Source organism: Salvelinus sp. IW2-2015, linkage group LG18 (assembly GCF_002910315.2).
Source record: "Salvelinus sp. IW2-2015 linkage group LG18, ASM291031v2, whole genome shotgun sequence".
In the NCBI taxonomy this organism is placed as follows: domain Eukaryota; kingdom Metazoa; phylum Chordata; class Actinopteri; order Salmoniformes; family Salmonidae; genus Salvelinus; species Salvelinus sp. IW2-2015.
The window spans coordinates 47,367,949-47,395,523 of NC_036858.1; the positions used below are offsets into that span (position 1 = coordinate 47,367,949).

At 42.5% G+C, this 27,575-nt stretch overlaps 1 protein-coding gene across 2 annotated transcripts; it reads left to right on the plus strand.

Moving 5' to 3' along the window:
* Positions 1-2,815: 2,815 nt before the first annotated feature.
* Positions 2,816-27,575, plus strand: LOC111977863 (small ribosomal subunit protein uS5m). 2 transcript variants are annotated; one of them, XM_024007617.1, is made up of 11 exons: positions 2,816-2,908; positions 7,090-7,227; positions 9,978-10,103; positions 10,821-11,054; positions 16,263-16,297; positions 23,673-23,763; positions 24,162-24,208; positions 24,574-24,631; positions 26,080-26,142; positions 26,681-26,832; positions 26,981-27,575. In XM_024007617.1, the coding sequence occupies exons 1-11, from the start codon at positions 2,830-2,832 to the stop codon at positions 27,203-27,205; spliced, it is 1,248 nt and encodes a 415-aa protein (XP_023863385.1). In that variant the 5' UTR covers positions 2,816-2,829; the 3' UTR covers positions 27,206-27,575. The 2 variants fall into 2 exon arrangements, with proteins under 2 accessions (XP_023863385.1, XP_023863386.1); XM_024007618.1 differs by having other exon boundaries at positions 26,696-26,832.

Sequence of the window (27,575 nt, forward strand, 5' to 3'; positions counted from 1 at the left end):
TGTTGTAATAACATATCTTATTTACTTGTTGTTTATGCATGTTGTTTATGCTGAAACTGTACACACTACTTTGAAATGCAGTTAATAGGCCTAAAACTGTCTCCCCGTTTTGACTTACTGGCAGGGGCGGTTCTAGGAATTTTCTGATGGGGTGCCAATGGGGGACCAAAAACCAGTCATGGGGGGCCATGGGAAATCAGCAAATTGTATCACAAATAGCATTGAAAATTGGATTGAACTACAATCAACTGTTAATTTCTATGTGCCCTAATTTATTAAAATAAATACATTTGATCCATGTTAAAGTTAGATACATGTTGAGTGTTGACTCCCCCTCCAAATGTAATAGATGGAGCTATACACCTTTAATGATAGTCCATAACTCCCTTGTGTTTAACAGCCAACCAGTATCACTCGAGATTGAAGGACAAGGGGATATGTAAATGAGCGGTCTTACAGTTTGAAGTGTGCCTGCGTTAACAGTGTTAATCGTTACCATGCTTCAGATATAAAGCTAAAAGTATTAGTACTTCAGTCTCCATTGTGAAGCTAATTCTACTGTGCCATCTAGAGCAGGACACCAAGGAAGATGCCCCCCAAAGGAAGCGGCGTTACTGCATTTCTGCTAAATGTAAAAGCTCTCAAAAACTTTGTGGAGAACAAGTACAAATTACTCCAGCCATTATCACCGTAGCTGCTGTAGTGTCATTCATCTCAGTCGATAAGGAACATACATAACATTTTATAACAAACATACAGAAATTAGCTATTAGCTAGCTCAGCACCGTGATTAAAACCGAATTTAGTTTCCTTTCAAGTCAAACAGCAGTTGTCTTGCCATCTTCTTGTCTGCACTGCTTTCGTCTACTCAACTGTGAGAGAAGTTGTGCTGTTCGACAACTGCAGCTGTGCTCTTCAAAGTCCTAAAGACAGCCAGCCAGCCAATCAAACAGCCTTCCCACCGGCTCTGAGCCATCCACATGGTTCTAAAGTCAGCCCACAATACTGCTAAACTGCCTTAACAAACGTACCCTTCTAAAACTGCCCCTGTCTACCAGTAGGGTAGGCCTACCTACTGTGTAGCAGAGTTTCACTTTAAGAAATGCAAGTGCAGAATAAAATGTAGCCTATATATTCGACAAGTGGACTAATCTGACATGCAGGCCTACACCCCCAAGTGCAGACAGGGCGCTTCAGCTACTGCAGCAAAACATCCTAGAAAGATGCAGTTTTACCTCAATCCGACGCAAGCACTGGATGAAATTGTAGCAGAAATGGCTGCGAGTGATGGGTTCCCCTACCATGCCATTGCAAACAGCATTGTGCTACACACAAGATCTACCTTATCTGCCAGACTGTTCCATCGTGTGCTGCAGTCCAATTTCATCTTGAGCTCTGCAGTCCAATTTCATCTTAAACTCATTCCTTAACTCTTCCTTCATATAACCTACCCCTGTAGCTTGTCATCATTGACCCCTGACTTGTGAAAGTGACACACAATCTTCCTTACTTTCTTCACTGTGCTGTGCAGGTCTCCTCTTAGCTTGGGTGCAGTTTTATTCATGCTCCCCATCTTCTTCAGCATCAGAAGGCTCACATTTATTTTATTTTATATTGTGGTTATATTTGGATAGGATGTAGGCTAGCCTATGTGTTTTGACGAACATTTGATTTGGTGAAAAGCTTGATTTATTTGTATTTATTTAATTATCATAACATTTCTATGAATAGCCTATGCCTATGTTAACAAAGAACGCCTTGATGTACCCTTAATTTGTTTTATAAAGTGTTTTGTTCATTTGAACCGGTTATTTTTTTGCCTCTGTGATTCAGTCAGTTTCAAATCCAACGACATAAATAAAACATTTAAAACAAGATCTTGAGAGATGACCAATAACTTTAATGATAACAAATGCAATAAGAAAATGTTAGATTTTATTCTCGGGCTGGACCATTGGTAAAATAACAGGAAAATATGAAATCCTGACAGAGACGGGCAGAGAGAGAGGCCACAAACCAACAGGTAAGATAGTGTGAATCAACAGACTGTGACACAATCTGAATTATTGTATGACTTAACTTAATGCAAGAGAGAAGCAGTCATGAATATATTATATATAGTTTTTGATAATAATTTCAGTTTGCCTACTTTAAAAAAAATGTTAAAAGTTTTTGACTGTGTATGTTGCTGGTTATTATTCAAGTATAATAACTAGATTTTAAGTTGAAAATATTATGCTAAATTTGAAACCATACAGTATGTAGAGCAGCAGTAGTAACAACCTGACAGGGGAATTGGGAAAAATACTAGGACATTAATCAGTAGCAGGGAAAGAGTACAAAATGGTTGTTTAATTTAATATATCAACATTAACATTCACACTGGTATTCAGTACAGTGTTTCATGGCCATAGTACTAAGACTGATTGGACTGTACCTCTGTAAGGCCCCCCTTAGCCTTGTAAATTTGCCCATTTGTAAATTAAGATTTGTCTGTATTCTTTCCCTTTAAAAAATACAAATCTATAGAAATTAGCATTTAAAACCTGATAAAAAATGTTTTTTAAACGTCAGTCAGCCATATACGTCAGTCAGTCAGCCATATACCAATATCAGATGTGGAACAGATGGAGCCTATACACGTAAAATCAAAACACTGTACTTCATTAGCTATAACTTTCATTACATTTCATATAGCTTTCATCTAAATGCATTTTAAACATATTTACCTGTAGTTTATCAATAATGTAACGTTATCTCTTTTCCCAATTACAAAGTTACAAACTCAATCATATTCATTCTTAACAGGCACATCTCAGCCTACCTGTTATGCTATTCAGGACCTTTCACAACATCAAGATGGCGGCGTCCATACGGGTGTGCTGTGCCCTCCGAATTACGCTGGGAGGTGAATATATTTCCTCAATTACTGTCACACAGATGTTTTACCCAAAAAGGGCCCTAGAATATGTAATCGGATTGTATACTGAACTGTGTAGTCTATTGGAATAATGTATATTTTCATAGACAAAGTCTGCACACTATGCTATGGTTAATACTAGCTAGCTATAGCTTGTCATCCTCGGCATGTCATTTAGCCAGACAGCCAGCTAGCTATGTAAAACTAACCATTCCATCATAATGGGATTCTTATCCGTATTTCGTTTGGATCGCTTTCTGATGAATGCCTGGTCCATCGCGTGACGACAATGACTAGTTGCCTAGGCCAGGGGTATTCAGCCGGGGGTCGACGAAGGTACTGCACGGAGTCCGCAAAAATGTTAATAAATAAAAAAGTGGAAAAAAGTGCTATGTTTTTATGAATATTGCTAGCAACAACAGAATAAACAAATTTTTAATTACATACCTACACTAGAAAAAACAATTTATTTTAACGATGTCACCTTTTATTTCTCAAATAATATTGATCAAATTAGAGTTGCTACTGTCTTTGGTATTACACTCACTGGAGTGTCTGACATAGGCTTTGAAAAAGCACCCGCGAATTGGCTACCAGTGTGGCAAGTGCCGCTGGCTACCAGTAAGCTTTCTTGACTTGGACATAAATGTTTGCCAACACATGGCTAACATTTGTTTAAACAGCTGCTTGGCGAAAATGTGTTTTGAGTTACCTTTCTAGCTACTAGGTTATGTAAGAGTTCACAGTTCTTCTCATTTATAATGTGGGGAGGTCAACATAATGAGAAACTATTTACCAATTAATTTTTAAATGTTGATTGCTTCTCCTTGCCGTTATCATTCCACTGATGAGAAGACAAGACTTTAATAGTTGTTTTGCTAAGGTATTATGGGGGTCGACGGTTTGCCTGGTAGGGGGTGCTGAGGAGTATTTCTGTCTGTAATAAAGCACTTTAGTAGGGAAAACTCATTTGGATTGGCTGATGGTTGGGCCTATGCCCACCCATTGCTGCACCCCTGCCCAGTCATATGAAATTCATAGGATAGCGCCAAATTAATTGACTGATTTCCTTCTATGAACTGTATCTCAGTAAAATCTTGCATATTGCGTTTTATATTTTTGTTCAGTATATATTCATATGTCTATTTGTCCTAATCTTTAGCCATATCTGGTATATACTCACCGGACAGTTTATTAGGTACACCCATCTAGCACTGGGTCGTACCTCGCTTTGCCTCCAGAAAAGCCTGAATTCTTCGGCGTATTCTACAATATGTTGGAAACATTCCACAGGGATATTGGTCCATGCTGACGTGAACAGCCTGTTCCGTCTCATTCCAAAGATGCTGTATTGCGTTGAGGTCTGGGGACTGTGCAGGTACCTCAAATAAACTGAACTCGCTGTCATGTTCCAGGCAATGTTTTTCCCGCTCCTCAATTGTCCAGTGTTGGTTATCGGGTACCCACTGGAGCCGCTTCTTCTTGTTTTTAGCTGATAGGAGAGGAACCCGGCATCTCAGAACGCTGCAATAGCAGCAGGATCAATGAGTTGTGCGTTCTGAGATGCGGTTCTGCACACCACTGTTGTACTGTGCCGTTATGTCTGTTTGTGGCCTGCCTGTTAGCTTGCACGATTCTTCGCATTCTCCTTTTTTTTGTATTTTGCATCGTTCTCAGTAAACCCTAGACAAGCCCAGGGAGGCGGACGTTTCTGAGACACTCGAACCTGCCACCGACGTTCATACCATGCTCAAAGTCACTTAAGTCCCATGTTTTGCCCATTCTAACGTTCAATCGAACAGTAACTGAATGCCTGTCTGCCTGCTTTATATAGTAAGCCATGGCCACATGACTCACTGTCTGTAGGAGCGATCCATTTACCTGAACGGGGTGGTGTGCCTAATAAACTGTCTGGTGAGTGTATTTCATCACACAGACAAACAGCCATAGTGAAGGAAGTTTACATAGTGCATAAAACATTGCCACCAGAGGAGCTTGCTTCTCTGCTCTGGAGAGATCGCAGGTAGTTGGTCAGAAGGCTCTGGAGGTCCATGGAATATTCTCTCTGTAGCACATGTAGCGAGATGGATAGAGATACTGAATACACTGGAACGAGAGCGAGCTATAAGGGTGCCTTCCAATCACACAAATGGATGCCAGTGTTTCCCTTCTATGCACTTAGCAGCGGCGCACCGCCATTGGAGGGGGGAATAATTTTCAGGTTGCTAAAAGTTTTCAGTGTATACTTACAGTTAACAAGAAATTTGTGGAGTGGTTGAAAAACAAGTTTTAATGACTCCAACCAAAGTCTATGTAAACTTCCGATTTCAACTGTAAATGGCTAAAACCAGATAAATTGTCATAAATATAATGGAGCAATATATTTTTAAACAAGATCATCTTTGAGAACTATCACCAAAATAAAAAAAATAGACAGGGAGAATAAAACATTCCAGAAATATCATGACATCGATGCGGTAAAGAGTTCAATAGAATGCAGACCGTGGGGATAGAAGAAGGACGCCGGATCGGCGCACATTCAACAAATCTGGTCTAACAAATTGGATATTCGTCAAACCCATCATGAATTGGATTTGAATTTGATTTGATTCATGTATTGTAACAGGTAAACAATGTGGATAATGAAGTTCGATTTTGATATATTTGTTTTTTGCTGCATAACATTTATAAGTCCCTTTTCAGCTTTAGAAGAAGTGACTGCTAAATTCTAACTCCTGTTCCTATAAGCTGGTAGCATAGCAAGAATACAGAAATCGGTGTTGGTAGCCAAAGTCGTTTTACTGTAATGCAGTTGATTGGTGATGATGGCATGAACATATATTGGGGTTGACATCCATACAAGCATTATATTCAGATTTGTGTGAAATATACATATAGTGCATTCGGAAAGTATTCAGACCCCTTCACTTTTTTCACATTTTGTTACGGTACAGCCTTATTCTAAAATGGATTAAATAAATAGAAAAATTCCTCATCAATCTACACACACTACCCCATAATGACAAAGAAAAAACGTGGTTTTAGAAATAACTGAAATACCATATTTACATAAGTATTCCGATTCTTTGCTATTGAGCTCTGGTGCATCCTGTTTCCATTGATCATCCTTGAGATGTTTTTATAACTTGATTGGAGTCCGCCTGTGGTAAATTCAATTGATTGGACATGATTTGGTAAGGCATACACTTGTCTATATAAGGTCCCACAGTTGACAGTGCATTTCAGAGTAAAAACCAAGCCATGAGGTCATGCCCATAGAGCTCTGAGACAGGATTGTTGTTGAGGCACAGATCTGGGGAAGGTTACCAAAAAATGTCTGCAGCATTGAAGCTCCCCAAGAACAGTGTCCTCCATCATTCTTAAATGGAAGCAGTTAGTCAGAATCGAGGTCAGAATCGAGGTAAAGATGAACAGAGCAAAGTACAGAGAGATCCTTGATGAAAACCTGCTACGGAGCACTCTGGACCTCAGACAGGGCGAAGGTTCACCTTCCAACAGGACAACGACCCTAAGCACACAGCCAAGACGACGCAGGAGTGGCATCGGGACAAGTCTGAATGTCCTTGAGTGGCCCAGCCAGAGCCCGGACTTGAACCTGAACGAACATCTCTGGAGAGGCCTGAAAATAGCTGTGCAGCAACGCTCCCCATCCAACCTGACAGAGCTTGAGAGGATCTGCAGAGAAGAATGGGAGAAAGTCCCCAAATACAGTGTAGCGTTATACCCAAGAAGACTCGAGGCTGTAATCACTGCCAATTCTAAAAACAAACTGTTTTTGCTTTGTCGTTATGGCGTATTGTGTGTAGATTGATGAGGGGGGAAACGATTTAATCCATTCTAGAATAATGTAACAAAATGTGGAAAAAGTGAAGAGTTCTGAATACTTTCCGGAGGGACTGTACATGTGATTCTGGATGACAACATAATGATGTTTGTTTTCAACATTAGGGATATTTTCCTAAACAAGTTAAATCCGCTTCGTGTTTTGTTTCCTTGCCACGATACTAACGAGTATCGCGATACTGATATCGTCCCGGACCTATCATTAACACCCAGAATAAACAAGACAGAATCATTTGCATTAGCTAATTTATAACTGTTCTAGGTCATTTTACACTAGTAAATGGCATTACCTCTCTGTGTTTCAGGGGTAGCACCACTTTGGACAGCAGGGGGCGCCCTGCCTCTCTCTCACCTAGCCAGACCCATTGCCTCTCTATGGACTGCTACCCCACCAGCCCCTGCTACCTGGATACAGACCAGACATAGCAGCTTCTTCAACAAACGTAAGTGCTGGTTTTCCCTAACTCTCTAGAGTCGATAGAGCACCAATATTGAAGCTTTCCAATCAATACAATCATTGTCAGCTAAGCTCTTCAAGTGAACAAATCAAATAATTATTTGCTGACATCAGCTCTGACATGTGCTCAACCCTCACAAAAATGTTGCTGATATTCACAATGCTAATCATCTCTGAGTCCGATCTGGTCTACGACTGTAATATCTTGATACTGCCGCAGTATTACCAGAGGCAGCACTATAATATAGGCATAACTACTTGAGCATTTTAATAGGACTCACTTAAAATGGCCTGAGCTCGCTAAGTGATACCTATTCACAGTGGTTGAACCTGTCAAATGCAGAGCTTCCACGGGAAGGTGTGTGTCTATCAGCTCAACACAGCAGTGGCAGGCAGCCACACTATTTCCTGCAGCATCTCACTGAGATAATTACTCATGCTACATCTGTCACCACCAGCTCCGTCTCAGCCAATGCATGGAAACCCAAAAACACCCACCATTCCTCTCACTTTATTAACCTGCCACTTTCAGTTGACACTCTCTCAGCACATATTTCTATTTACAGTGTACATACTCAAGAGAAATTGTTACTTTGATTGCTTTGTATCATCAGACTTTGCTTTGGTGTATACTATGATGTTTCTGGAACACTTTTTTAAAAGATTTTGTTGGCAAATAATTTTTTAGCAATGGGTTTTCACAATTGACTGACATCCAGATGAACTGCTTTAGGCAGACTGCTTTGGTTCTTTTTTTGATTGGAAAAGGTCCACTTTTCCACAAGATGTGGAATTGCAGAATTATCACTAGATTCTATGTTACTTTTAGTTAGTTACCTTTATCACATAAGTTGAGCTAAAACCTAGGCTGATGTGATGCTGGGTTTACTAATGTAAAAAGATGAGGGAAATGAATTGTCCCAGTGGGACTCGAAAATGATTGTTTCTCTGCCTGACGCCAGGCGTTCTAATAGCTGGTCGTGGCAGCCGAACACAGGATCATTACTACTGCAAATGAAAAATACTGGCTGACTGACTGGTGGCAGAGTAGATGCTGCTGATGCATATATATATATTTTAAATTGCAGAATCAAATGATGGTGTCAGACATCTGAGTGGCCAGCTTTACTGACTGGCCACAGAGAAGGAATCAAGGGAGAAGGGAAAACAGGGTCCCTCTGCTTGTACACAGTGTCAATGTAAGAACTGTTGTGAAAAGGTATCACTGAGTGATGAACTTTTCAACAGACTTCTGCTCGAGGGCTTGGTGCTTTGAAGATAATATTTCCACTAGTTCATGACATTGTTGGAGATGAGCTGGAATGTTTTTGTTTAATACTCAGAACTCTGTTCAGAGATCATGTTTGATTATATTTTGTCTCTGAACAAACGTTACTGGATTAGATATGCCTGTTAGCTGCTTTAGTTTGCGTCCTATTTTAAGTCTTGTAGCAAATAAGTCTCCTTGCCATGGGCAAAGTGAGGGAAAACAAACGTGCATACTGTAAGAGAGGGAAGCCTGGCCTGTTCTTATGCCTTTCAGCGTTTTTATATACCTCATCCCTTTAGTGGCATGACTGGCATCTGTTGTAGCATAGTTGTGCCATCCAAAAGGAGAGATGGAGGACAATAATCAAAGTTGGTGGGCATTGACACCCCAGGAGTGAGACTATTGAAGCGCTGCTACCATAGGTTCCAGTTTTTTGATTGACCAGTAGTATTGTTAAGTGCATTGATCTAGTATGGATTCATTTCCACACTATCTATCTAGGTCTCCCTTTTCAGACTTTCCTCACGGCAAGGACACGAGATTTAGCCTCAAGCAAGGTTTGGCTCTTTGACAATCATAGCTTTTATTAGCCTAGTGCCTTGTTGCTTTACTGTAGTACAAAGCTCCATTAAATTCTCAAACACACTGGTTACATCTCCCTTCACATGCTTTAATGAACTCCTAATCCATTCTCTGTGCGGCACCGAGCATCTCCTTCTAAATCCTTGAGAAGCAAGCAGCCCGGCTGAAAATAGATTTTATTTGGGAAAAACAATCTAGCATTCTCGCTCTCTGAGTAATAGCAGGTGTTTGTTTGCTGGAATGCATAGCGCGCTCTAGCAGGTTTGATTAGTGCATGACTGTAGATGCAGATTGTAATTTCTGGGCTCTTTTGTTGGAGGTCGATCCCAGGCTTGTTGCAGAGAGATTGTGCTGCTTCTGTAAACTAAAGTCGAAAAACAATTTTGTACATGCAAATAGTAATATTATGCCGACTGTGTTCAGACACTCAGGTATGCGAGGACAAGGGCGGCCTGTAGCGACGTTAAAACTAAAGTTTCCTTGTTTACTCTCTCGGTCTAGACAAGTAAAGCTACATCAAAGAGAAGGTTCAATATATTTCAAACTCTTTAGCGTTGTTCTAATTTTCTATTCCTAGAGTTTTGTAGGTAGGTAAAACATACATAGGCTAGGATGATCCCTGGTCGTGACCCCACTCTCTGAGTGTGTCTCATGGGGATTGAGACATGCAAAAAACACATTTCCATTTCACACCACACACTTGTACAGGTGTGTGAAACAGTACAAATATAAGCACCCCCTTTTTAAATAACTTTTTTTTTATCAGTGTCCTACAGGCAACCAGACGATGGTTTTCAATATTCTGGACAAAGATGCTGCATTGAGGTTGCCAGATTAGTCAGATTTGGCAATTAAATTCCCCTTTCTGTGTGTTATCATTGCAGTGACAGCAGAGGAGCTTTGGAGGGGAGTTCTGGCAGAGACTGGTGCCGGTGCTCGAAAGGGCCGAGGGAAGAGGACCAAGAGGAAGATGAAGAAGGATCTGAACCGAGGCCAGAACATCGGAGAGGGTACGATGGATATATTATTTTAGATCTATTTCATTCATAGTTATTTATATAACCCTGTAACCCAAACATTTGACTTTGTTGGAGAAAGATTATACCCACTACGATTGGTTGGTATCATGTATATTTCTGTCTTTAATGCCAAACCTGATTTCGAGTTTGAATATTGATGGCTAAAGTTTGATCTGAATTTCCTTCTGTTAATGGGCAGTAGACTATTAATCTGTTACCAGTAGTATTTTAATTAATTACATTAATTTATAATGAACAGATTAGTCCTCTTTCTCTTTTCATCTATCTCAGTGCCGTTTAAAAAGTGGAAATTCATTGTGTTTTACTGCTGAGCTGTCTGCGGCCCAGTCAGTCTCCCTCTTTCTTTTCTGGCCCTGTTCAAATCCATCAAACCCTACAGATGTGACAATATTGTGTAATCAGTGCCGCATTAGAAGAGAATAGGCGTGACTTCTCTTCCAATGTTCTTGTGATTTTTGGCTGCACCTCGTCACACTGGTTGAAGTGCTGTCTACTCCCTGTAATCATTGCCCCATTTCTCCCGTCAGTTTGTCTGTCTCTGAAGACTATTCTTTATACAGTCTGTAACGTATAATAAAGTTGAAGTTAGTGCTTCGTTTGAGTTGAGTTAGTGCAGTGGAGCGATTAGGACAAATTAATGCTCCTTCCCATAATAAACCCCCTACCCTCTCTCTGTCTCTCTCTCAGGGCGCGGGGGGTTCCTGTGGCCGGGGTTGAACTCGCCCATCCTGAAGAGCGGGACCATACAGAGCATGTCTCGCCGCGGGGAGTCAGAGCAACAGGAACTGCAGGCAGAGCTTCTGCGACAGCGCGACGAATGGGATCGCAGGAGGAAGATGAGGGTGAAGAGGGAGCGAGGGTGGACTGGCAACTCCTGGGGCGGCATCAGTCTGGGGCCCCCTGACCCTGGACCCAACGGAGGTACTGTGCGTGTAAAGCATGCACATTAGGGATGTAATGATTTCCCCAATACACATCGGTCCCCGGTTCAAATGTTTAAAATATGAGCGATCCAAATGTAGCATGCATCGGTAAGGAAATAGATTAAATGTTATGAATTGGCAGTTTTTAGCTCAAATTACTTTTTTTCTACCTTCCGAAAATACCTCATTTCTGTGACGACCGCGTCCCCTCCTTCACTGTCAAACTAAGCATGTCATTATGTTGACAGTCATTGATCTAGAAGTAATTTTGCATGCTGAACAACCCCAGGCAATATCAATAGCCTAGTCAAACTCCACGCTGACCAACGAGAGGTAGGCCTATTCCTGATCTGGCACATACAGTGCCTTCAGGAAGTATTCAGACCCTTTGACTTTTACCACATTTTGTTATGGTACAGCCTTATTCTAAAATGGATTAAATACAAAAAAATCCGACGCAATCTACACACAATACCCAATAATGACAAAGCGAAAACAGGTTTTTAGAATTTTTTGTAAATGTATTATTATAATATATTTTTTAATCCAGAAATACTTTTATATAACATTTCAGACACTTTTATTATGAGACTCAATTTTGAAATTGAGCTCATCTGCATCGTGTTTCAATTGATTGGACATGATTTGGAAAGGCACACACCTGTCTATATAATGTCCCACAGTAGACAGTTCATGTCAGAGCAAAAATCAAGCCATGAGGTCGACGGAATTGTCCGTAGAGCTCCGAAACAGGATTGTGTCGAGGCACAGATCTTTGGAAGGGTACCAAAAAATGTCTGCGCCATCAAAGGTCCCAGAGAACACAGTGGCCTCCATCATTCTTAAATGGAAGCAGTTTGGAACCACCAAGACTCTTCCTAGAGTTGGCTGCCTGGCCAAACTGTGCAATCGGGGGAGAAGGGCCTTGGTCAGGGAGGTGACCAAGAACCCGATGGTTACTTTGACAGAGCTCTAAAGTTCCTCTGTGGAGATGGGAGAACCTTCCAGAAGGACAACCATCTCTGCAGCACTCCACCAATCAGGCCATTAAGGTAGAGTGGCCAGACGAATGCCACTCCTCAGTAAAAGCACATGACAGCCCGCTTGGAGTTTGCCAAAAGGCACCTAAAGACTCTGACCATGAGAAACAAGATTCTCTGGTCTGATGAAACCAATATTGAACTCTTTGGCCTGAATGCCAAGCGGCACATCTGGAGAACCTGGCACCATCCCTACGGGGAAGCGTGGTGGGAGCATCATGCTGTGGGAATGTCTTTTCAGTGGCAGGTACTGGGAGACTAGTCAGGATCGAGGCAAAGATGAACGGAGCACAGAGAGATCCTTTGATTGATAATTTATTAACGAGGACCGGAATCACTTTTGTTGCCCGCACTGCGTGGTCGAAGTGGAAGAAGAGACACTCACTCCCATACGGTCTTAACCATTCGATTATGAGATGGGGGTGAAATCCAAAGTTGTGCTTTGTATTCATTGGCTATGGCATTTTTTAAGATAAATATTACTAGCTCAAACTTTTAATCTGCAAAAATGTTAAATTAATGGGTGATGGTGATTTCAGATCAAAAGTGTATGTGCGGGGGGGCAAAAGGCAAACATTGCCCCCTAACTGACAGTGGGGTGGTAGATGCCCCCCCCCCCCCACACACACACACACACACGTCCGCTCAGAAAGATCCTGCTCAAAGGCCCAGCTCATGAGCTCCATCAGCAGCAGATTTACATTTCGAATGGAGAATGAATGTGTTTATGCAACAAATGTTAGTGCATTGAATCGTTTCCCTAATCAAATCGAATTACACAATCGTTTCCAACTAAAACATATCGTTCCTGTATTGTATGGAAGCCCATGTTTCTAGATACGTATCAAATCGTTTTGAAAGGGAAAGATGCACATTCCTATTGCACATACTTTGAAGGTCTGTTTTTCCATCAAACATCAATCACTATTATTGTGTAGTAGCATTGCTTTGGATCAGATTGAATATTGTTGCTATATTATTGAAGCAAAGAGCTCTGCATTCATCATACACACTCTGACTTGCTTCCATGCTTCACCTCTGGCCTAGCTGTACTATAGTAATGACCGAGAGTATTCCTCCAGCCAGACATATTCACAACACTGGGCCATTTCTCCCAGCATTCTATCTGCTCTGGTAATCAATACCCCTGGTGGTAGTGAAATGGCAGGTTGGGTCACTCTTTTCCTTCTGAAAGCTCCAAATGCCAACAGCCTCCACAACTCGGCGCCTTTCAAACGCTGCACCACACGGTAAAGGCTCAATCCACTGGGGAGAGCACAGCCCGTACCTCTGTCTGGAAAGGGCAAATGTCACCTGGCGCTAGCAGTTTCCTGCTTGACGTCCTGAGAGCCAACAGAGCCTAGCGAAACACAATGAAAGGCCAGACAGACTGACAGGTCTCTTTCCCATTAGAGACCCTTCCCCTCCCACCAACCCTTTGCAACACTAAGGCTAACTAAAACCTGTGATGATTTAAATTCATTATATATAAATAATATTTCTATGAAATTATCAAATAACTTTGAGATTATTTTGATCAAGTCTTTGACATTTAAAATTATATATTAGGTCTTTGACATTTTTTTAAATTATGTTTGAGATCAAGGCCTGTTGATAGATTCTAGATAACGTGTAAAAGTGATTTTAAAGGAGGAAGGATGAGTGGGGCTGTCTGTAGGTCTGAGGGATAGCCCTGTATGCAGGCCCATTAGCACCTCATGACTGATGGAGAGCAAGATTTAACAGAAGGGACAGTGCGGCTTTGACCACATTTAGAAAGTAATCCCTCTACCACCCACTCACCCCTTCCCTCCTCTCTCGTTTCTCAGCTCTGTCCATCTGGCCCTTCACCCCTCCGAGGGGCATCTTATTTAGGGCTTGGAATACTAAAGTAGTCAAAAAGCTTAAACATTCAGAACTGCAGAACTTGAGAATATAAGTAAGTTGCCTGAGTAACATATTGATGGTGTTCCTCTGTCATAGAGTTCTCTTTCAGTTATGTCTTCACACTGTCTCTGCATCCCCTCATCTCCCTGTGAGATGAACACTGGTCCCGTGTGGCTCAGTTGGTAGAGCATGGCGCTTGCAACGCCAGGGTTGTGGGTTCATTCCCCACGGGGGGACCAGGATGAATATGTATGAACTTTCCAATTTGTAAGTCGCTCTGGATAAGAGCGTCTGCTAAATGACTTAAATGTAAATGTAACACTGGTATCAAATGGGTATTGTTCACCTGCCTCTCCAACCTTTCTTCATCACCCTCCCACTACCACTGTTATTAAGGTAACACCACAGACAGAACAATCTCTGTTGAATTGAAGTCGTCCTCACACGGCACGGCCAGGATTTCTTTTATACATACACTACTGTTCAAAAGTAGAAGGTCCGCATCCCGGAGTCGCCTCTTCACTGTTGACGTTTAGACTGGTGTTTTGCGGGTATATTTAATGAAGCTGCCAGTTGAGGACCAATGAAGCGTTTGTTTCTCAAACCAGACACTCTAATGTACTTGTCCTCTTGCTCAGTTGTGTACCGGGGCCTCCCACTCTTTCTATTCTGGTTAGAGCCAGTTTGCGCTGTTCTGTGAAGGGAGTAGTACACAGCGTTGTATGAGATCTTCAGTTTCTTGGCTATTTCTCGCATGGAATTGCCATCATTTCTCAGAACGAGAATAGACTGAGTTTCAGAAGAAAGTTCTTTGTTTCAGGCCATTTTGAGCCTGTAATCAAACCCACAAATGCTGATGCTCCAGATACTCAACTACTCTAAAGAAGGCCTGTTGTATAGCTTCTTTAATCAGGACAACATTTTTCAGCTGCGCTAACATAATTGCAAAGGGTTTTCTAATGATCAATTAGCATTTTAAAATGATAAACTTGGATTAGCTAACACAACGTGCCATTGGAACACAGGAGTGATGGTTGCTGATAATGGGCCTCTGTATGCCTATGTAGATACTCCATAAAAAAAATCTGCCGTTTCCAGCTACAGTAGTCATTTACAACATTAACAATGTCTACAATGTATTTCTGATAAATTCGATATTTTAATGGACAAAAATGTGCTTTTCTTTCAAAACAAGGACATTTCTAAGTGATCCCAAACTTTTAACGGTAGAGTATATTTATTTCCTCCACTCTTCTGGGCAGGGCTGGGTTGGTTATTACATTTCCTGCCTTCTGATTGCGCTCTCTCTGTCTGCTAGTCACCACAGTGATGGATTACCATGCAGTGGTGTGGACGGGAACCTAAATCACAGCTCTGGATAGGAGCTGGGAATGCTTGACCTTTGACCTTCACCCTCCTCTTTCTCATGCTAGGGTTACCCCACCTCCTCACAGATACCTTCACCAAGCCTCGCTCTTAAATCCAGGAAATGTCCTGTCGCCCCCTGTCTCTGTTAGAATCCCATGTTAGAGTGTATTGAGGGAATGACTGACACGTTGCTGTAGGCAAACTTGAGCTAAATCATTGACAGATTTACCTTACTGGATTTATTTACCTGCCATCAAAAGTGGAAAAATGAATACTGTTATGGTGACCTACCGTAAAACCTTCCATTTAAACTAGCCCCATGTAGTGAATGTCATGTGTTTGTTAACAATTTGTTTTGGATTTCTATGGGTTTACCACAGACATTCCCTACTGTTTTAGCGATTGAGTACACTAATAAGCAAGTCCGATTTACCCATGCCATCAAATAAGTCAATAAACCTTATCCTCTCTCCCTCTGAGAAATCTGCCTCATCACCCCTTTATTTGTCTCTCTAAAAGCAGACTGCTAATTTGCATTGATTAGCTCTGAGAGTTGCTTCTATGGCTCCTATTACACGTAATCTACGGCCCATTTGTTTGGATTGAATTTACCTCATAAACCCAATCAGCACAGGTGAACCTTGTCATGTTTAGTGTCTGATAGAAGGTGATGTTGCAGTTTAACAGTATACAATCAGAGGTATTCACATTGGGGAAACAGGGACTTTATCAGTCCAAATAATTATTCTCATAAAGGTCATATAAAGTGTTTATTTTTTATTTTTAATTACATGTATTGTTTATTGGAAACTGTAACCTGGGTTAACGTGTAATTTCATGCCACTGGAAGTCACCTTTTACCTCCATGTTACTCTGTTTTTTACTACCTTATTTTCCTTTCTTTTTTTTAGAGACTTACGATGACTTTGACTCCCGAGTGATCGAGGTGAGTGCTCATCAAATACTAACCAAAAATGTTGGAATCGGTTACCATGGTATTAACCCAGCCCAAAAGGGTATGTCGACGCATCTAGCAAAGTCTGTAGTTTGAAAAAGCAGGGCAGACACAATGCAGTAGCGTAGTGCTATTTGGTGGCTTTGAAGAAAAGTGGGTGGGATCCCTTTGATGGTTGATGTTCCCGGGACTTGGGAGAGCTGGGTTTGATCCGCGGGGGCTGGCTGGGAGTCTTTCTTGAGTGTCCTCTGCTGCTTGCCGTAAATCTTTGCTCGGTGAGGAACAGCACTTAGTTGAGGAGCTGGGTGCCGACGGGCCTCTGAACCTCCCTGATCGAAGAACATGACCCACGGCGGAACTCACCGGGCTAAGACACAGAGATGAACAGGAGAGGATACGACCATGGAGCGCACGCACACAAACACAAGCCCTACCACAGTCATGCTATAGTCAGTGTATTAGACACAGTGTGAAAAAGGGCAAAAGAATCGTATGTTTACACTCACCGATACGTCTCACCTCGACATGCATCACTCCTACTCGGGCACAAACTGAAGGGTGGTTGGGGGGGGGGGGCTACAGGGAATGTCAACCCACCTTCCACCCTCCAAACATAGAGCATAACATGATTCCACTTGCATGCTCTCTGTCTCCCAAAGGACTGTTCTATGCCATGGCTGCATTAGAGAGACTGTAGACATAGCCATGTTGTCAACACCGAGGTCTCACTGCAACTCAACCCACCGAGGAAATGATGTGTCGTTTTCTATTTTGGTAAATGGAGGATAGTACGGTGATATGAATATGGCGGCGATATGGATATTACTAACACGTTGTTATCAGGGGCACCCCTCTGAGAGGATATTGGAATATAGACGTAGTCGATTACAAAACACTTTGATAAACAGATTAACAAGCCAACCGTCCCCCAAAACAAACTCCTCGCCATCCTCATCAATCCTCATTATGTGGCGGAGAGAGAGAAGAGAGGGGCTACAGAGATTCAGGGTTACGTTTAGCTTTCCCATCCTGTCGTAAGAGATCTCATGGTAATGATGGTCTTTCCATTTAGGCTAATTTAATAAAAATGTATGTTGTGGAGGGCCCAAACAAACAGGGACCATCCATAGAGTTTTTCAAAAGAACTGAAGAATTGGATTTGGTAATCCAAAGGTTAATTATGTTAAATTGACCGCAGTATGGGTATAAGGTCAGTTGTTATAATGAGCAGTGTCAAATGTGTATTAATAAGGGATGTATGCAGGCTCTATTATTTTTAATCTAGCTACTTTTTTTGTGGTTTACTCATCGCTGTTTCCCAGTGACAGTGTAGAAGTACTACCATAACCTGTCCAGTAGATGGCAAGGTGTAGGACTGTTCAAAGCACTGAAAATACGCATTCTGTGAGCTTAATATTTTGGTATGGATCAGAATCATCTTATCTGAATATTTTCTGAAAAACCGGCTCAAAAACAGCCAGATTGATCTGATCCTGAATTTAAAAAAAGAGGATTACAGAATGCAGATCATTAAAATGTTTAAAAACTGGGCCTAGGGATGTTATACACAGAGCTACTGAAATCCACCTCAAGGCATTAAGCCATTGTAATAAAGTCCATTTATACCTGCCACAATGGACCTGCACCGCATTTCCTTTTTACTGTGTAATTCCACAGTGATTCCTAAGGGGTAGACGAATTGGTTGCCATTTAATTTTTCATCCCAGAGTTCAGGTGCATAATGCATTGTGGATCGTTGTTGCGGTTTGACATTTCTGCGGGTATCAGGTTTAAGATGGATAACATGGGTCTGAGAAGGCTGCAGCCCTCTCCATTTCAGTCCTCTCCATTGCACTCCCCTCCCTCCTTCTCTTTTTCCCAAAGTGAGTGCTAGACCCCTTACTCTCAGCATGATGCTACAGTCCACATTAGATGTTCATCTCCGTGACCCTTGAGCCACTAATAGATGCGGTAAAGAGGTCAATTGAACTCGACCAAAACAATGGAATTTGCCATGGAAACGCTGGAGGAAAAGAGACGTGGGGGAAAGATACCGAGTCTTCTCATCCCCCCCYCCCCCCCCCCCCCCCCAGAAGAATGTTGACWTTTTTTTTTATATATAAATAAATTTGACCCCCTTTTCAACCCCAATTTTCGTGGTATCCAATCGCTAGTAATTACTATCTTGTCTCATCGCTACAACTCCCGTGCGGGCAGCCGCACCAATGTGTCGGAGGAAACACCGTGCACCCGCCCCCCTTAGTTAGCGCGCACTGCGCCCGGCCCGCCGCTAGAGCGCGATGAGACAAGGATATCCCTACCAGCCAAACCCTCCCTAACCCGGACGACGCTAGGCCAATTGTGCGTCGCCCCACGGACCTCCCGGTCGCGGCCGGCTGCGACAGAGCCTGGGCGCGAACCCAGAGACTCTGGTGGCACAGCTAGCGCTGCGATGCAGTGCCCTAGACCACTGCGCCACCCGGGAGGCCCTAGAATGTTGACATTTTAGGCTATTGTTTATATGTGTATTTCTCACTATGTTGAGGTAAAAATCTGAGTATAATTCTTGTATGGATGTCAACCCTAACACATGTTCATGTCATTGTTGCCAATTAACTGCATTACAGTTAAAAACAACTTTAACTACATCAATGATTTCTTTATGCTAGCTATGCTACCATCTTATACGAACGGGAGTTAGCATTTTTCAGTTACTTCTTCTAAACCTGAAAAGTGAGAACTTCTACATGTTATTCAGCAAAACGTAAGCACATTGTGGGCTTGTTATAATAGATAAATCAATACGGATTTGACGAATATCCACTTTGTTAGATCAGGTTTGTTGAATGTGTGCCAATCTGGTCAACGTCTGCGTTCCATTGTCTCCTTTACCACATCTATGTGTTTGTTCTGTTCTAAAGACACTACTGCCTGACCAGGTTTCACACACCTCCCTTTTCCAATCTGTCAATCAGGTCCCTGAGCTGTGATTGACCAGTGAGCGGCTGAATGCTGTAGCAAGCCACCTGGCAGATGTTTAGATGGCAGATGAGGCATTTGGATGAAAGCCAGAGTGGCGATGTCCCTATATCTCTGTTTCTCCAAGATAGCGCAATGCTGTGATTGTTTTCTTAACATGGTGGTGATATTTATTTTGAATCTGAACATTAGGCTGAGTACTTGACATTCCCCTCAAAGCCTGGCAGGCTGATTTAAAGCACTCATTCCTTAACATGTGAGCTGTGGTTGCCTGTACAGTATTTACAATCTTCTTCACCATAAAGGTACCGCTATAGATTCCTATTGAAAGAGGGAGAGTCCCGCTCAGAGGGGCACTTGGAGACAGAGAGAAAAACAGTGGGGAAAGTGTTGGGAAAATACAGAGTTAAGATGAAACGAGGGGATGTGAAGGAACGCAATGGATGTTTCTCTTGCGTAAGAGATTTTGCTGGAATGGCCTTAGAGGTCCACGTCGGCCTACTGTTCTGTTTTGTTGCTGTATGTTCTGTTTAGACAGCATTATGACAGCTGTATTCAGAGGTTGGGCCCAGTGCCCAGCTGTCGTATATCGTAATGCGGTCAGCATAGACCCAGGCCTGCAGCAATCAACTAATTAAATATGTCCTGCATGCGTTGCACTGATAATCCTCCCCAGCCTCTGCATGTGCTCCTCTTTACATAAATAATACAGAGCCACAGACACTCGTGTCCCCCGGAAACTGATGGATCAGTTTATGAGTTCCATCTCCCTATAAATATACATGAATTATATGAAATGCTTCCTGGAAAGGGGGAGGATTTCTTCCCAAGGACAATAGCACCATGTCATTAGTTAGTCAGTGGGTTGGGACAGGAGAGTGCACTTCCATAGGAGATGGCCTGGCTCCAATGGCACGGAGACTCGGGCCTCTCACAACTCATTTCATTAAAAGGGGATGAATACCATTACGGATGTATTGTATAACTACGAGCTACACAACCTTCAAAGTATCCCCAAAAGTCAAAGATTTGTTTTAAAAGACGCACCACTCTTGCAGTAGAATGAAATGTGTGCTCTGTTTTATATACCCATGGTCGTTAATCCATTCCATACAGTAGCTCAGTGTTTCTCCAGTATGCACATAGTGAAGTGGTGCACTGTGTGTGGTCCATTAGTCCTGTGCCAGCCAACACGGCTCACTGTTTATAGTACTATATTGTTAATTATAAACTGGGCGATTCGAGCCCTGAATACTGATTGGCTGAAAGCTGTGGTATATCAGACCGTATACCACAGGTATGACAAAATGTATTTTTACTGCTCTTATTACATTGGTAACCAGTTTATAATAGCAATAAGGCACCTCGGGGTTTGTGATATATGGCCAATATACCACGGCTAAGGGCTTTATCCAGGAACTCCACATTGCGTCGTTCCTAAGAACAGCCCTTAGCCGTGGTATAATGGCCATATACCACACCTCCTCAGGCTTAATCAACGCACAGCAGTAGAGTTTAGTTAAATCTTCCTCCACAGTCCAGGGATGTATTCATTCCAACGATTTCTGTTGCAAAATGTTTCTTAAATGGAAGCAAACGAAAGGGTAGGGACCTACCGGAATTTGTCCAATAGAAGCTCTCCAATAGTTTGCTTCCATTTTGGTTCTTAAACAGTAAACGGTTTCCCTAAAACACCACTGATAAGTCTCGCCATGACATTCAGCACCAGCTCCTCTAAGATATCACTTCCCAACACTCCCTCCCTGCCTCGCATTGCACTGGCAAACTTTCATTTTATGACTTCATGCATGTTTAACTATTGCAATTATGTTTTCTGCGATGCAATTTGCCGGGGCACCCGCTAACTCGAGTTAAATAAGTATGAGGGTTCTAGAGACAATGTTGGTTCCTAATTGTATCCGGGTGAATAGAAAACAGTTCTCTGCGACTTCGAAATAAGCAGCAAATTTCAACAAGAATATAATGGCAAAGTGGCTTAACGACACAGCTTGCAACTGGAGCTCTCTTTGTCTGACTCTCTTTCTTGCTATTCCCCCCTCTCTTTCTCTCTCTCCCTCTCTCCCTCCCTCTGTGGGTCTCAACATGTTTTTATAGTGAAATACCCAGCTGTTATGGTTTCCTCCTTTTAAATGGAGTCATAATATGTTGGGTTTAGGTTTTAGCAGGCTTTTAATGTATTGCTGTAATGAGAGCTCTTTTTCTCTCATGCGCACATACACACACACACACACACACCTTCAAACAGACATGATCTGCAATGGGGTTGTCTCTCTGGCAGGCCACTGGCACTGGCAGTTTCCGGTCACATAGGGAACAGCTGACCCGCAAAGGCTCATAACCCACCTAGACAGAGGGGCACAAAGGGGAACTTCTGAAGTCAGTGTTGTTGAGTTAGGAGCAGAGTTGGACCGGTACCAGCTCTACATCTGTTCTGTCCTGGTTCTGTCTGTGACTGCTGTGAGCCCTGGGAGGATCTCTTACTGTCCAGCTGTACCAGCTCCCATGGGGGGAGGGAACGAGTGGAGAGATTGGATAAGGGTACTGGTAGGATAGGTTAGGGTGTGGTGGGGTCAGTAACCTAGTAGTAGTGGACGGGGTAGGCTAGGACTGGGTGAATAAGCTGTGTGTGTGTGCGTTTCACGGTTAGTCTACGCCTGTTTATGACGCACATTTTTTTACCTTATTTAACTTGGCAAAACGGTTAAGAACAAATTTCTTATTTACAATGACAGCCAATCCCGGATGACGCTGGGCCAATTCTGCGCCGCACTATGAGACTCTCAATCACGACCGCATGTGATACAGCCTGGATACAATGTGATTTAGTGTGTGTGTTGGAGGAGGGGAGTTGGTGCATGATAATTATGCTGTACCTCTCTCGTTCTCCCTCTCTCGCTTATGTATCTGCCTCTCAATCTCATCTCTCACTGGTCTCTCTTTTAATCCTGTCTCTTAAACCTCTAAAGAGTCTCTTACCCATCTTGCCACTCATTTTCCCTCTTCTGGGTTTGGCCTCTCCTACAGGGGGAAAGCTGTCATGGCTTCTTTATGTCTCATCAAACTCCTCCACATCACACTGAAGAGCACTGACACTTACTGTACACACTCACACTTTCTGGATGTAGGAAGCCCAGGAGTATACTAGTATCACATCCAGTCTACCACATGGAGGTGCCAGGAGTTTTTCTCCAGTGAAACAAACTCCAGAAAAAAATCCCCTCCGTGTAACCTCACACTCACATGCACACGCACATTATCAAACATGTTTATTCTTGTTAACTGCTTATATTATGTACAATTATAATTCATTTGCTTTGTTTAACTGATTGAACACACTTTTTAAAATTGGTTTTACTTGCATCTGTGGTGTGGTTTTCCTATAACCTTTTGGGCTTCTAATCTCACCTGCGCACCGTTTTTGCATTTAAAAAAAAAAATCTGTACAGTTTTGTCTCACTTATTTTCTTTGGTGCGAATAAATAAAACCTAAAATGGTGGCAGTGATGGTCTATATCAGAGGATATTGTCTCAGTATGTTTGCTGTGTGTGTGTGTGTGTGTGTGTGTGTGTGTGTGTGTGTGTGTGTGTGTTAAATGTATGTTCTATGTCAATGTGTTTGTGTGTTACAGGTGTGAATGTGTGTAGAGCAGCCGTTGTCTCTCCTCCAGTGCTGTATGTATGGCTAACCCTCGTCTTGTCCCCTGGTCCTGTCATATGCTCACACTGCCCTCTGCTGCCTCCCAGGTCACACTGCAGCTCGTAAATCTGTCCGGAGGGAGGGGAACAGAGTGAATGGACAGGGAAGGGCAGCACTCGTCTGTCTATACCGATCGATGGGAGGCAATTAAATCTTGAGAGGGTGTCTAGGAGGGATGAGATAGGCTATTTCCCCAGGAGCAAGTCCACAGACCGTCTCCAGACACCGGCAGGAACTTTACTCAGTCGAAACATCGGACACAAAGTGGCGACTGGGGCCTTGAAGGAAAGGTCAATCCCTCTTAAAAAGCCAAAGGTTTAATAAGGTGCTACCTGCATTATTTTTGGTAACAATTGATAATTTGTTCGTTTGACTATACTCTGGTCTGTTTTTTTTTTCATAGGACTTTTAGGAGGAAAGCAATTACAAAGAGAGGGAATAAGTTTATCACCAAATCCAATGAACCTGGGGCCTGCCTCCCTTTAGTTCTCCCCCAGGGCCCATCCTCTGTTTTATAATAGGATGTATATGGAATTCACGGACATTCTGCCTCCCATAAAGACATGTTTCACATTGTTCTGGTCTGCAGTAATGGGTGGTTTTTGTTCTGACTGTCCTCTAGTGGTCAGTCTAAGCTATTGTTTGAGTTTCAAGTTTTATTATTGACAGGTGAAGAGCGTGTTCAACATGACAGCCAAAGAGGGCCGGAAGAGGTCCATCAGCTGCCTGGTAGCTGTTGGCAATGGGAACGGGGCAGCAGGTGAGTCCAAAACCCTGCTGAAGAGTAGCTCCAGGGAGAAGTGGTGGCCACTCCTGAGCTAGCTACACTCTCAGGGTGCAAAGCCTCTCTACTTTTTCCTCCGTGTGGCACTCGAAAGCTTTCAGTTCACTGAGACAGATGAGCGAGCCAGAAGTGTCTTTTCATGGATTGGAATGGGATTGGTTTATCTGTAGAAGCTGTCAGCTTAATGAATTATTTAAAAAGAAATCTGCCTGGTTCCGCCTAACAAGTTTACAGCAGCATGAAAAGATGAACGATAAAGCAATCAGATATGGAAACTATGACAGGCAGTGAAGCTGATGTGGATGAAACCAAAAACATAATTCTTAAGATTATTATATATTTTTGTATACTTATTTCCATCTTTTCTCCTGCAGGTTTTGCCTTGGGTAAAGCGGCAGACCGTCAAACTGCACTGAGAAAGGTAAAATGTTTCCCTGTTACCTGGAAAATACCCATACGGGCACTCTACAGCAGGGAAGCCCAACCCTCTTCCTGGAGATTTACTGTCCTGTAGGTTTTCAGTCCAACCCTCTTCCTGGAGATCTACTGTCCTGTAGGTTTTCAGTCCAACCCTAATTTAGCATATCTGATTCAGCTAGTTAAGGTCTTGTTGAGCAGCTAATTAGTAGAATCGGCTGTGTTAAATTCGGATTGGACTGAAAACCCACAGGATTGTAGATCTCCAGGAAGAGGGTTGGGCAGCCCTGGTATACAGTACGAATTCAATAATGGAAGTGGCTGTGTTGAAATGTGGATACACTGACAATGGTCTTCTTACCATAACAGGCAAAGAACCGAGCAGTGCACTATTTGTACTACATTGAGAGATACAACGACCACACTAGTAAGTCACTATTTTTGTGGGAGGGTCTCTGCGTGCATTGAGTTTGAGTGTGAGATCAGAATGTTTGAGGCTTCCTCTCTCATCCTTCTTACTCCTCCACTCCATCTCCTCTTGGCCCATTCAGACACAGGGCTGTTGAATAGGGGTCTGTTCTGGCTAAAATGATTTTTGTGCTTATTGTCTGAACAGCGAACCAGGCTTGTTCTATGCAAACCCGGGTACTGCAGGTGAGCGAGCTCAAATCATATCTTTGCTATTCCGTCAGCATAGACTAATCAAACTATGTCAACAGTAGTCATGTTGCTAAAGGCTTTCTGCAGAGGAGCTGTTGCTACAAATCGGTAGATCAAAGAGAAGTGTTTTCACTCTAGGGGTTTGTGCATATTTCTCTTGCTGTAAGTTTGTGTCTGTGTGAGTGTGTCTCACACACACACACACACACACTGTAAGAGGCTGTTCCTAACAGACTCAGACCTATTGCAGCAGCTACTGTAAATGTTCTGTTCTGTGGGTGATGGGTTCATGATCAAGGTTCGTGATGGGTTCGTGACCCAGTCTAACACAGGCTGGCTCTTTGACTGCCGTCACTAACCCACACAGTTACATTTGCTCAAGGCTCTGACTCATCATCCAAGGTTCATCAGGAGTAGGGTTGCAAACAGAGGGTATATTACTGGTAACTTTGAAAGTTTATCGGTAATCTACCTGAATTTGGTAACTCAAGTTTTTTTATTGTATTTTATCACCTGGCATCTAGGGGACTTTTTGGGTACTTCAGATTGTCACAGGTGTTTGTAATTATCTCTGGCCCGCTATCTGACATTATCACATAAAATTAAATGTATAAAATAAGATGATTACAAAAAAAATGAATGACAAAGCTGTAAAACATTATCTTAAATATAAACCATCAACTTAGTGAATACCATTGGTGTATGAGTGTTTCAGCATAAAATATCCTTTATTTGTTTTTACAAACTTTTATAATCTGTACTATGTTAATATGTATTTGTTGTCAATGTTTTGGCATAAAAACAGTCAATAATTGGAAGAGTTGCAGCGTTAGTAAAAAAAAAAATATTGTTTAGATGCTTTTTTTCATTAATTATGCTATTATCTCTTGAACCTTGTAGTCTATCCACTTGAAACTCATGGACAGATATAATATATATATATATATATATATATATATATATATATATATATATATATATATATATATATAGTTATTCAAGTATAAATTACCAATGTTACCATAGATTACTTGTTAATTACCAAAATTAGCAATAGTCACTGGTAGTTTTACAACCCTAATCAGAAGAAATCAGAAAATGCCCCCCTATTCACTATTTAGTGCACTTTTTTGGCGAGAGGTAAAGTGCAGGACAGGCTAGGATGAACTGACAGCTGGGTTGACTTTGATGGTTTTTTTCTTCTGTTTTTAACAGTTTACCATGATATCAATTCCACTTTCAAGAGGACCACCCTACTCATGAAGAAACAGCATAAAGGTAGAGTGGGGAGGGGGGTGTTGTTTTCAGGGCTGCCCCTAACAGGATGTGTTCCACCTAAAAGAGCAACAAGTTGATGAGAGTTGAACTGACAGTGCACTGAGAATGCTGCTCTCATACCCTATACACAAACACACAGTCTCTCTGATAATGTTCACATACACACACAGTCACAAATCTATTCACTCACACAAAGGAACCCACACATCTCTCTCTCATTTACCCCCTGTCATGTAAACCACCTAAGAGGCAGTTGTAGTTGTGACACTGGCTTTTGGAGTAGTATCCACTCAGACCTTTGTCCTCACACACAACACTAGTGTTAGTGTCTGTTCCACAGTCTTAGACTCAAGCGATGTAGGCACAACCTCTCCTAAATATATCACTTATCAGAGATTAGTTYGGTGTCAGTTAATACTCTTAACCGTGCATGTTTTTCATGTCTATGGGTATATGTGCTTCTGTGAATGTCATTTGTTCGCAATGGAAGATTGACAACACCGTGATAGGCATGGAGGTTGGCTACTAGTCTGGCTAGTCTGTCTCTCTCTAGGTTACGGACTACACTGTCACCGCGCGGTCATCACCATCTGTAAGCTGATTGGTGTAGAGGACATGTACGCCAAGGTAGAGGGCTCCGTCAACCTGCTTAACATCACCAGGGCTCTGTTCACCGGACTGGCTAATCAGGTGAGCCGTTGTCAACATCGTCAGGGAGACCTGCTGGCTCTCGGGCCAATCGCAGGAAATCTTCCTGCAAAAACATAGACGAGCTCTAAACACGTGTTTACGCACACAAACACTGCTTTAGACTAACCCTCTCCCCTTCTCTGTGTAGGAGACCCACCAGTCCCTGGCTGAAAAGAAGCAGCTCCACGTGGTAGAGTTTCAGCCGGAGCGAGGGCCCCTGCCCCTCATCGTGGCCACCCCTAAGAAGGGTGTGCGACCCGACCCTGAACCTGAGGAGGAGATCCCCAACACACGGCTCAACTGGGACGACGTCCGTGCCTCTCAGGGCATGAAACGCTCCGTCTGGGCCGGGGTCAAGAGGACCATCTGGTGACCACAACACAACCATAACAGTGGACCGGTTGAGATAGGTTGGGGCGATGTTTGGCTGGGTTCGGGTTGAGAGTGTTACTAGGAAGGAAGCCTGTCTCTCAGGCATCATAAGACTCGTAAGATTGGACCCCAGTGGAAATAACATCATCAAACCGAGACATTTACTGTATGCATATGTATAGCATCATGACTTAGTATTTCACCAAAGGTTGTGAAATTCGCCCAAAAGAGTTTCACATCTAAACAGTTTAACTCAACCAATGGATTATATCTTTTTTGCACTGTAAGAAGAGTGTTGTTTCAAAATCACTTGTTCATGTGACATTGCTGAAAATCTGAGCTGTCTAATTAAACATTGAAACTCTCCAAAA